Below are 12074 nucleotides of genomic sequence, written 5' to 3' on the forward strand. Positions count from 1 at the left end.
AGAATAATAAGAAATAAACAGTGAACTGCATCAGCACACCATCTTGTTGATTATTTTCAGCACACAGTCATATTTTAAAGTTTCTGTCACTACTAAGTATTTTATTCATGTATAGCCACATTAAATGTATAACATTTGAAACAATCAGTAGAAATTTGCCCAATGGAAAATGTATATAGTTTATTTGAGCAGTGCAAGATATTTAGCAGGTAAAGATGTTGAAATTGACAGTACAGACTCACAAATTAAACATTTTACATAAAAGACGACACAGTCTATTTATTTCACTGTGTTGGTTAAATAACTATCATATACAAAACATGGTTTGGGACACGGACACCGCGAACACCCCAAACAACAATTTGCACGCTAAACTCTTGTTAAAAGCAAAGCCAAAAAGAGAGACCAGGAAATACAACAACTTTTACAAATCTCTAACAAAACATTTTTTTTGCAGTAGTGAGAAATGTGACTGGGTGAAAACCAGGTGATTCCCTGTTTCTAAATGTTCTTCATTTATAGGCTGTAATTAGAGCTAGAAACAGTTTTATCATGTTTTCTCTTTTGATAGTAACTGATTTTTATTGAAGCCATATGTACATATTTTATTTATTATATGCCGGGGGAATACAGCAGCGTTTACACGCATCGTGAAGAACAATGATCATTATAACTAAATGGTGTATTTACATGTAGTGATTTAATCTGTACAAATGCAGGACATTAAGTTAATAGAATGATCAAATCTATTTACAGGGGTAGAGAGGAATTTGATCTCTATGCAGGAATCTGAGATACTTTAAATCCTGAATAAATAAATCTACAAGAAACGAGTAACTTTTATACATCAAACAGTATTTAAAAGATGATTAAATACACCAGCAACTGAATAGTGATTTACATCATAAAACAATGAAATCAGGGAAAAAAACGGAAAGGACTTATGTTCCCCAAAGCCATAGCTAGCGTTTCCAAAATAATCTAGAACACCCTGTTTATGCTAATCTGTGGAACAGATTATTGTGCATTTATTCAATCCACATTATTTACAAAGTGCAAAAAAGAATTGCTTACCTGCATCTTACTTTCATTTGTAATTGCAAGTAACTGTAGTTAATTTGGTATACAAATAAAGTGCCTTTAAACCATGAATACAAGTTCATGTCATCTCAATTAAATTTCATGCTTTCCAGAGTGAAATCTGTTTAAATTCGATTATCATAAAAGTGGACTGGTGGGTCATCAAACATCAAGGACAAATTGTTCATTCCAGAAATCAGCTAATCCCAATGTTTTGAGCTCACATTTTAAATAGAAAACAACTAAATTAACTGCTGTTTACCGGACTATAAAATTATGTTTAAAGTAAAGATTGCACACCCGGTTGAAAAGAAAAAAATTTCACCACACCAACTACAGATCAAATGTTAGCTGATCAGTTAATATAATACAGTAAAAGTTCCAGATTTATTTCAGCTACCTATACCTTTTTATTGTAGTCTAACAATAACTACATTCAGCAGCCCATTTCCTGTGACTTGAAATCACAAGCAACAGATTATAGACGTCATTTCTTAAAACTCACAGCTGGAAATGTACAACACAGGCTTTGAAAAAATTGCCACTCAGTAGCACAAGGTTTTTGTTGAAATGTAACTTAAATGTTACAAAATTGCAAAAGGGTTTTTATAGTTGCATTTATCTTTTTTTAGTATTAAATATTTTCCTATAAATAAAATATTATGAAAATTTTTTTAAATTTGAGATATTAATTTAAATAGATAAGAACCAGTTTTCTATAAAGAAACACTGTTTTGATGGAAGTTGTTCTTCAGAAAAAAATCCATCGCAATACAGGACGTTTACAAAAATTCCTACAGGGATTGAGAGATGATATTATTTGTCATATTGCCCAATCCTACTAGTAAAAAGCACCTACTGATGGAATTATAAAAAATTGCGTTTTTACTTCTGCTTTTAGAGGTGGTAGAACAATTTCACTGCATTCATTATAACCAAACATATTCCTAGTTTCCAAATATTTATACAAATATAGAGTGGGAAAAAATATAATGATTTGATTAATAAGATGTAAAAGCCAGCATCTAGCTTTTTGAACAAAAATAAATAAATACTACAGCAACATGAAATATATAGCTACATAAAAGAACTACGCAGCACTGTACAATTGTAAGAATACAGCTGTGGTTTCAATGACGAAAGAGATGAAAGCTTATTCTTTCATGATTGTCAGCATTCAGACATAGTATTGGGTATACAGCAATAAAAATAAGCAATACTATTCTATTAAAGTGTTCACACTAGTGAAGATCTTTGCCTCCTTAAACTTATCTGCTTTTTAAGCACTTCTGGTAGTAATACCAAAACAATACCTACAATATCTCAAAAACCAAGAAAACATTTGCAAAACAGAGAAGGGTTATTATAGGGTAAAGCAATGAAGCTTGAAGTGCTGGTAATGAATCCTAAAATCTGAAGCTTAATTTAGTCTACAAATACTTTACCAGGTAGGCATCATATCCGGAAACCAGACACGCCCGAGGTGTCTTGAAACCTCCCAGTGGATCTCGTCCAGGGTGTACTTGTGGTCAGGGATGAGGACCTCCTCCATGATAGAGAGCTGTGTGAGGCGTCTACCGCACATCTTCACAAACTCCACAAAGGCGCTGCAGGACACTTCGCACTCGCCCAGGCCGATTGCAGACAGCTGTGTACAGCGCTCGGCAATGCGAATTAGCTCCTCATCTAGGGGGCGCAAGCCATTAGCACACACCACCAGCTCCACAAGTCGAGGACAGTGCATGCCCACACGCCCGAGCACCTCTTTACTGACCGACCGGCCGAAGTAGAGGTGTGTGACGGGAATCTCATCCCGGAAGAAAGGCTCAAACTCATCCTCATAGAGGAAGAAGTACATAACGAGGTTGAACTTGGGCGAGTGGCGTACCATGGCGTCCCAGCTGCTTTTTTTTATGTTGTGAAACTGCTGACCTGGGTTCTCACTCACAACGTCGATTCGCAGGTGCTCTAGATGTACATGCTTCTCTGAGGAAAGCGCAAGGAGGAGATCATCACTCAGCAAGTGGTAGTTCAACGCCAACTCCCTCAATCCGTGGCACTGATCTGCAACGCACAGGATTCCTGCAGACCAAGAGGACATTTAGATTTACTGATATTTTTACATTTTAATTATTTGTAAATTAATACTGAAGTTCCTCATAATCTACGTGTTTATTACACATTATGATATTATACAATTATGAGCGGTAAAGTAAATAACACTGATTATCTCCTCATTATGGCACGTGTTAGTGAGTGAGATTTATTAGAAAGAAAGTTTTGATGTGTTAGAAGCAGGAAAAATGGGCGTAAACGTAATTTGTGATGGATAGACAACTGGGTCAGAGCATCTCCAAAACTGCAGCTCTTGTGGGATGTTCCCAGTCTGCAGTGCTCAGTATCTATCAAAAGTGGTCCAAAGAAGGAACAGTGGCGACAGGGTCATGGGCAGCCGAGGCTCATTGATGCACGTGGAGAGGGAAGGCTGGCTCGCGTGGTCCGATCCAACAGACGAGCTCCTGTAGCTCTAACTGCTGAAGAAGTTAATGCTGTTAATGCTCGATAAGTCAGGACTGTTTTGCCAGCAAAAGGAAGACCAACACAATTAGGCAGGTGGCCAAATTTTTTGTCAGATTTGTGTACATGCCTGTAGGAAACCACTTATAAGCTCAGAATGCAATAAAAAAATATATATATGTGCCTATAAAATCAACTGTTCATAAAAGCTACAGCATGTTGAAGTCTGGTTACACCCGAAATATTTATTCCCATCTGCTCTAAAATATGACCCACCTACTTCTACATTTATAACCAAATCAAGTCTTGAATTTTTTTTTTGAGACACGTACATGTTCCCTTTGTTTATATGCAACAAACTCATAAGAATTGAACAACACAACAACACATAAGAATTGAACAGTGAATGAATGGAAGAAAGTTCTGTTTATAGATGAGTCCAAATTTGACATTTTTGGCTCTAACAGAAGATCATATGTAAGAAGGAGAACAGGAGAGAAGATGTTACCAGACTGCCTCATACCATTATATCCACCATGCAACTTCATATGGACTGTGGCTTGTTGGAACCAACTTCACCATACAACAAGACAATGACCTGAAGCATACAATCCAAGCTTTTTAAGCATTATTTGGAGAGCAAACAGTCAGCTGGAGTGTTATCTATCATGAAATGGCCTGCTCTGGGATAAACTGCATCACAAGGTCTGAAAAATTAACAAAGAACATCTTTGGCAAGACATTTCAGATGAATGTTTGGAGATATTAACTGGTTGCCAAGTGGAAAACTATTATTCATGCTAAGGGAGGATTTTTCAATGACAAAGTAAATCTTCATACCAAAAAATGATCTAGTTCATTGCATATAAACAATATCAATCAATATTCACAATGATAAAAAACTGTACGTATGTGCAGTGGATTATGCTGATTGAAGATTCAACATATTGATTCAACATAATTCATATAAGTATTTCATAAAGTGTATTACTGGCAATTTTGATCAAATCCCTGCTCTAGTAATGAATGTTTTCAAGCCCACCTATTTGAAGAATTCTAAGACTAATAAACAATGATATATTCTGCTGACAATCTGAATTAAATATAACAGCCCAGTTTAACATGAGTGTACAGTGAGTAGCTCTTTCTATCCAGTCACATATGAAAACCTCTTTCTAATGCAAAGTAATAATTAGGAAAAACTGCAGACACCTCTCACAAAATTGAAACATGAATGAGGCACAGACGACAGGTGCAAGTGGTGTGCCATGTGTGGTTTGCAAAGGCGAACTGGGCTTGATTTGCAGCCGCCTGAGAAACGTGCAGTCACAAAACACTGATGAACTAAACTCTAAACCAGAACATTCTTGAGACAAAGTGAGGCCATCTGTCCTGCAGCTTAAGCTGGGCTGAAACTGGGTCATGCAACAGGACTTTGTTTTTCTCTCCATGACTACATAACAAGCACTTTTGAATTTTTTTGTTACAAAGAATGTCATCTATACAATCCCACTTAAATCAAAAATACATTCGAGTGAAAATAAGACTACCAGCAGGGGAGACATGTGGGCAGCTGCTCATCTTTAGCAGTTTGAGAGTATCACTATTGTTGGCCACCAAAACCTTCAGTGATGGGTCATCAACAGGCGTGTCATCGATCTTGAGAGATGACAGAGATTTGGAGTTGACAAACACCACAGTCAGTGCAGAGATGAAGTGGGACTAAAATGAATAAAGAGGAAATTGTAAGCATTTCAACAGCAACAGGTTTAAAAAAAAAACACTTCCATGAGGTTTCTTTAGGCGTTTACCTTGGTTAACTCCATAAAGCTCGGCCGTGCTGTGGAAATGAGACCAAGTGTCTTTATCGAGCAGTTTACAAGCTGAGACAGGATGTTGCAAGCTGCTTCTGCTGACTCTGTACTGCTGTCCACCTGCACACACATATTGTACAGCCTTAAAGAGTGCTAAACACTAACTAGGCATCATTACAGCTGGATATGCATCTGTAATTTACTGATTCCTGTATGCGTTTGTAAGTGTCAATGAGACACAACAACACACACCCCCAAACATCCCTCTTACCTTAAAACTGACATACTGCAAATGATTTGAGTGCTTCTTGATAATCTGCTTGATAAGATCAGGATGCGTGGCCTTCAGGTAGGAGCTGGCAGGTTGGTTGAGCTCAAACTCAAAGCATCTCCAGAGCTCAGGCATGTGAAAAGCTTCATTCCAACCACGGCACACCTGTGAGGCAAACGCTCGATCCAGCAAGGGCAAGCACTGAAAGATCCGCAGCAGGATCTCCTGCGGTAACCATGCCCAGGTGGATGCCACATCTCCACAGTCCTCACTGGGACATCTAGCTTTCTTGCAAACCTCCATCCGCTCCTCACAGGATGAGCCACCCGCCTCTTTGTGTCTGATCATTCTTCTTTTCATTCTTGAAAATAAGAGTATTCATTATGAAACGAGGTTTTCGTAATACAGCATACATTTTGGTATTTGTGACAAGCTTATCCATCACCTCTGACAAATCCTGCCTGCTAACAACAATTGTAATGGATATTGAAGCAAGCTGTTTTCAGAAATCACATCGAGACTCCTTCTTGCAGTTATGCTGGAACTGAATTCACACTTTTTGTTGGCAAACTTTGAGGCAAAGCACATCTGGGTTTATTCTGGAATCATTCCCCATGATCACATTATATTAGATCATGATCACGGAAGCTATTAAAACATTTTAGTTTCGTTTGTGGATAAATGTATGTATTTTACTTGTTTGCCACTGCTTGACCACGGGACTGATTTATACTGATGCACATCATTTCGTTGCTCTAACAACATAAACACTTTCAGAAGGAAACACTCATTAATCACGTGTAAGGAAGTGACTGGGGGTTTGAGAGTCTGTTTGCAGAGAAGCAGATTGATGTTGGACTGTTTTGGTGCCAAAACAAACCGTAACGCGTTAAACCCCCAGCAGCAACTCGTTCCGTGTTTACACCCTTACCTTACACTTTTCCTCAATACAAGTTTCCCTGGCCATTTTGTTTTGCTGCTCGAGTTTGATAATTACCTGATCGGTGATTAGTCAGTAGAATGTGTCTTGATGTAGCAATGAAGATCCGGTGACACTGAAGCCTGAAGCTGCGGTCCAAAACATCTGCAACTGCAAAATGTGGCGCATTTGAAGCTTATCGGAGACAAACCGTTTCGGACAACTCCGATTTAATTTCACATCAGGGTGTCTCCGTCTGTCTGTCTCACTTCCCCTCTCTCTCTGTCCCTGTCAGTCTCTCTTAGTCTCTGCCTGTCAAATGACCTAATTCCTGCGCCCAGGCTGTCGTAGTAGATTTTCAATTGCCTTGGATGATCCCTAAAAATGGCGTTGTTGTTGTTTTGTGACGGACCGCGAGGGATCATGGGATATGTGTACCTAAATATGTGTCTAAACACATAAAATATCCGCTTCGTTTCGCTCAACAAATATTTTTATTTTGTTTGTTTAATAAAATAAACCTAATACGAACCAAGCCATAACTACGGCGTATTCAATCCAACAACGAGGAAATAAGAGTAAACTAACTGTATTGTATGAACTACGATTCCCACAATGCATTGCAAAACGCCCGGGAGCGCGCATGAGCTGAAAGTTGGTTCCTTCTTATAGACAGTTCAGATGGAGGGCATTTTTTGGTTAATGCTCTGTACATAAACATGGCTTAGAATCATTATAGTGTTTAAGATTCAGTTATTAACTACATTTTTATAATGGCGTGCATGATTTAACCTTTATAAAAAAATATTTAAACTGTACAGTGTGATACTGAAGATCAGTGACACTCATTTCTGTACCTTTATTATATATAGGTCAATTTAGAAGATGCACAAACATATAAGTAGTGAGACCGTTACTATTTCCCAACTACCCTGGCTTTATGGGGCCTGCAGTATAAAATGTGGACTTGTAATGTTTTAGAGCATGGGAAAGGAACAATATACTACCAGCTAATAATACCATGTGGTGCAGCAAAGTGGTCTCACAGCTACAGGGTTCCCAGTTCAGTCCTGAGTTCTGGTTTCTGTCAGCGTGGAGTTCCAAAGGTTCATCTTATGTCTATGTGGGTTTCCTCACACCTCTCCAAATCATGACAGTAGGTGAAGGCAAAAAATGCCCTAAAGCCCAGTTCTCCTGGAAAATGGTTTCAATCCAACTCTCACCCGAGGAGAATAAAGTGCTTCCTGAAAATAAATGAATGATACGAATGTCCTGAGGCTCAATAGAGCTGCACATGAGACATACAAGTTCAAAGGGGTAATTGTGAATATCTTTTTATATAATGGAGGCATTTTGTACATATAGCAGTAAATACAAACAAAACTGAAAAACCCAAATAAGTCATAATACTAAAAGGTGGTAGAAGTTTGCCATCTTTTGCTGAAACAACAGAGAAGCAGGTTGTAAAGCAATATTATTACATTTTTCAGGGTAAAAAAAAATGCACTTCACTGGTAAAACACACATCTGGATGATATAGCATGATTATCCATTTGTGTAGATCATGCTATTAGTTTAAGATATTCTGGATACTAATCAAATTTTTCGCTGATTACTACTACACTACAAAATGTTGCAGAACATGTAAATGCTACAGTTAATTCTTTGAGTAGAAAAAAAGAAAACACGACACATTTGTAATGTACCTTGCAGAACAGAGATCTGGTTTATTACACCCAACTCTATCCACCACAGACAATACAGAGCAGATTTACAGGTAGCATTATTTTCTCTTATACAGCAGCTGTTTATCACACTTCCACACACTCTCACACTTCCAAACAGTTCACAATGTCAATTTTTTTTTTTTTTAGGTGTGTAGACTGGCCCCATCCCAAAGATTTCTGTGTTCTAGTTTTTACAATACAAGATAGAACATACTCACCTTTTATGGTTTTAAAAAGACAGAAAATGTTTTTTGTACCACATTGTATCATTGAGGAGTTGAAAAGGTTCCTTTTGACCCCCCCCACACATGACAGATGAAGGCCCATCAAAGTTTTCTGAGCACAAAGAAGATGCTATATTTGCCAGGTGAAAACACAGCAGCGTGTATCACTGTATAAAAATGTACAGTTGCTTTATTGACATACATTCCATGTTTACAGCTGCAAGAATAGGAGGCACACCCAGTATTGCACTTCATTAAAATTTCTGGCTCAAAACAAAACCCAGAATATCAAACAAAAGTGAAGTGTAGAGTAGCAACATCTAAATACACCTATTTTGGATATTATCATTATATACAAGATTAGATAAATCGTACACTATTTTCCTGCCATCATAACATTCTTGACTGTCCATGTATATAATCTGAACTGAAGTCTTTTCTGCTAAGCCATAGTGCACTCAACAGAGGAGAATACTGTACAGGATTAGGAAAAGAGTCAGATTCCATATTGGTACACTTCAGTGATCAGGTGGTGAGCAACGTTTAAGGGAGCCGAGGGTTACAACGGCTGCATGCAGACACGTCACGAGTTTTTTTTTCCTCATTAGTTTTTCTGGGTTCTTCAGGCTCTGTTGAGAAAGAGACAGAACCTAGATGCACAGTGCTGCACCACTGCTTCCTCAGATCCAGACATTCCTCTCAGAGTGGGCTGAAGCAGGATTCTGCAGTTGCAGGTAAAAGAGGGACTTGGACAGTAACATAATGGGACCCAGAAGTTTAGAAGGTATGAGCATTTCTGCACACACCACAGCCCAGTGCAAACTCCTCTCCAGTTGGAGGATGCACAACATGTAGGGGGCACTCACTCCCCTCGAGCTGTTTACCCTTGGGACCTGCCAAAGACACAGATATTTCATGACTCAAAATGTAATAAAATGAAATGGTGAACATTTCAGTAGGAATTTAAATTTACCAGCAGGACAATGAGGCAGCTCTTCTTTAGGGATACTGGTCATTCTCTGAAAGTCATCATGACAAGCATTGCAGAAGTGTGTGGTCCCGAAGCAGAAAAACACAGCGACAGAACAGCAGTAACGGCATTTGTACTCAAGAAAGTCTGTTCCATGTTTGGAGCACATCTGCAAAAGTTAAAAGAAAATTAAGAAATATGTTTCTTTCACAGCTGCTATTTGCCCTCCCTGAAAAAAGAAAAATGCATGGGTGTGGCCAGTATAATGTAATTCAGTTTTCCAAAAAATTTGGTTAATCACATTTATTTAAGAGCGTTAGACAGCTTTATTCCTTTAATAAATGACATCATTCATAAACGGCATTTGGAATTTATTCTGATTATCTTTGTGTAATATTAAAATGACCTTGATCTGAATTATTCAAGTGTAACAAATATGAAAAATAAAATATTTTTCACTGCACTGTACACACACTATAATATAAATATACACAGATCAGGCATAACATAATGAGCCGTGAAGTGAAGAACACCTAATTATCTATTCATCATAGCACATATTAGTAGGTGAGATGTAAGCATGTGAACATTTTGTCCTGAAATTGTGTTAGAAGCAGGAAAAGTGATTTTTGGGAGTTTGACCAGAGCCAAATTGTGATGGCTGGATGACTGGGTCAGAGCATCTCCAAAACTGCAGCTCTTGTGGGCTGTTCCCAAACTGCAATAGTCAGTATCTATCAAAAGTGGTCCAAGAAAGGAACAGTGGTGAACCGGTGACAGGGTCATGAGTGGCCAAGGCTCATTGATGCACATGGGGAGCAAAGACTGGCTCATTTGGTCTGATCTAACAGATGAGCTGCTGTAGCTCAAATTACCGAAGAAGTTAATGCTGTTAATGCTCGACAGGTCAGGACTGTTTTGCCAGCAAAAGGAAGACCAACACAATTATAGCCAGGTGGTCACAATGTTCTGCCTGATCAGTCACCATAAAGTTAGGCATGCCCTGTGTGTGTGTGTGTGTGTGTGTGTGTGTGTGTGTGTGTGTGTGTGTATATAAATATATAATTATATGAAAATTTTCACAACACATTATTCTTTTTTTTTTTTTTTTACTTGCCTGTGCCCTGGACACATCTGAGCATGCACCACAGATAAGCTCACTGGGGTCATAGTCATCCCCCTGTCCTGCCTCTGCATCACAGCGGGCCTCTCCACCAAAATAAGCCTGCAAAAAAAAAAATAATTATAATAATAAAATCTCAAAATTAACAGGTCACATTTTGAGCCAATCATGGTGGTTTTCCACACTAAAAAATAATAACTTGAACAGATGCCATTCTGATATTAAATTTAATTTCAGCACACCTGGCCTTACTAAAATACAACAATCCGTTTTGCTGCATCTCACACCTGTTTTGGCTCACAAAATTATTCTGCTTTCTAATACAAAAAATAAGGTATAAGGTATATAAGAAGATACTTCATTATACTTTTTCAACGTCTGCAAACTGCATTTTGTTAGCGAGTTAAATATCCGTTCGTTGACTACAATGAAACATCAAAAAAAAGATTTTCATTAAAACATTCCCTTTAGAGTGTAAACAACAAAGCAGATCTTATGAAGCCAACCTTTTTGCACTTGTAGCAAACATAGTAAGCATATCTATTCATAGCGAATGCAGCAGGGTCGTTGTAAAAGCGCGCCCCGGGCATGGTGATAGCCTCGCTCTTGTGCAGCCCTTCATATTCCAGTCTCATTAACGCTTTTCTTCTCACATCTTCATAGAGCTCTTTAATTGGATCCAGCAGATCTTTGATCACAGAATGGTTAATTTTGTTCTGAGAAAAGAAAACAAGCCATGACATCAACCATACGTTTTGCGAATGAATAATTTAGAGAATTCGCTCTCGTGCGGTCCATGGCACTCAGCTTGATTTGATTACATACCTTACAGATGGGACAGGACATAAAGCCAAAAGTTATCCTGGGCCCCAGCCAGCGGTTTTCCAGGACTCTGCGTGTACACTGAAGATGGAACACATGGCTGCAATCCAGCTGAGAATAAGAAAGAGAAGGAGAGACAGATGATACCTAGTGTCCACTTTTTAATACAGAGACTGAACTAAGACCTTGTCCTGTAAATACCTGGATGGCAGGAGCTGCAGACAGAGCCTCAGTGAAACAGATCATGCACATGTCATCAGCGTCCTGTTTCAGACAGCCAGTGCTCTTGTCACAGCCATGCAGGCAGGGCAAACACAGTTCCTCGTTCTTTACTCCGCCACAAGGGTGACCACACACATGAGTCTTACTGCAAGCCAGCTTTGCATACTCCTACACATACAAACAGAGAAGAATGGTGGTCATGCATTTGACAGAAACATTAGCACACCAAAGTGAATTCATTATATTGTGAGAGAGTGCTGGGATTCTTACCTGACAGTCTGGGTCTGAGCACACGCTCCCCACTGCAGACAACTCGGTGCCATTCCTGGTGCCACAGAAGCGGCAGGCATCTGAACTGCTTGAAGAAGGTTTACCTAAAAGATAA

The 12074-nt window shown here is 38.7% G+C and overlaps 2 protein-coding genes across 18 annotated transcripts in view; both read right to left on the bottom strand.

The window, feature by feature from the left end:
* Positions 1 to 165: 165 nt before the first annotated feature.
* fbxl3a (F-box and leucine-rich repeat protein 3a) lies at positions 166 to 7005 on the bottom strand. Its single transcript, XM_046845166.1, has 5 exons — positions 6680 to 7005; positions 5683 to 6043; positions 5409 to 5531; positions 5148 to 5319; positions 166 to 3162 (listed from the first exon to the last, which is right to left on the bottom strand). The coding sequence occupies exons 2-5, from the start codon at positions 6040 to 6042 to the stop codon at positions 2522 to 2524; spliced, it is 1296 nt and encodes a 431-aa protein (XP_046701122.1). The 5' UTR covers position 6043; positions 6680 to 7005; the 3' UTR covers positions 166 to 2521.
* Positions 7006 to 8304: 1299 nt separating this feature from the next.
* The window catches only part of mycbp2 (MYC binding protein 2), a 59491-nt gene continuing 55721 nt past the window's right edge, over positions 8305 to 12074 (bottom strand). For all 17 annotated transcript variants that reach the window (XM_046845636.1, XM_046845638.1, XM_046845640.1 and 14 more), the window contains 7 exons: positions 11960 to 12063; positions 11669 to 11857; positions 11471 to 11578; positions 11152 to 11361; positions 10640 to 10747; positions 9526 to 9691; positions 8305 to 9445 (listed from right to left, as the gene is read on the bottom strand). In XM_046845636.1, the coding sequence (XP_046701592.1) occupies positions 9330 to 9445; positions 9526 to 9691; positions 10640 to 10747; positions 11152 to 11361; positions 11471 to 11578; positions 11669 to 11857; positions 11960 to 12063 (1001 nt within the window). In that variant the 3' untranslated portion in view covers positions 8305 to 9329. The remainder of the gene's footprint in view (positions 9446 to 9525; positions 9692 to 10639; positions 10748 to 11151; positions 11362 to 11470; positions 11579 to 11668; positions 11858 to 11959; positions 12064 to 12074) is intronic.

This window comes from Silurus meridionalis, chromosome 3, assembly GCF_014805685.1.
Source record: "Silurus meridionalis isolate SWU-2019-XX chromosome 3, ASM1480568v1, whole genome shotgun sequence".
Lineage (NCBI taxonomy): Eukaryota > Metazoa > Chordata > Actinopteri > Siluriformes > Siluridae > Silurus > Silurus meridionalis.

Bases quoted from the DNA above. Each gene is read 5' to 3' on its own strand.
- fbxl3a (XM_046845166.1), bottom strand. From the start codon at position 6,042: ATGAAAAGAAGAATGATCAGACACAAAGAGGCGGGTGGCTCATCCTGT. The intron at 5,532-5,682 runs GTAAGAGGGATG...ATGTGTGTGCAG, and splicing joins TGCAGTATGTCAGTTTTAAG to GTGGACAGCAGTACAGAGTC. The intron at 5,320-5,408 runs GTAAACGCCTAA...TATTCATTTTAG, and splicing joins GCTTTATGGAGTTAACCAAG to TCCCACTTCATCTCTGCACT.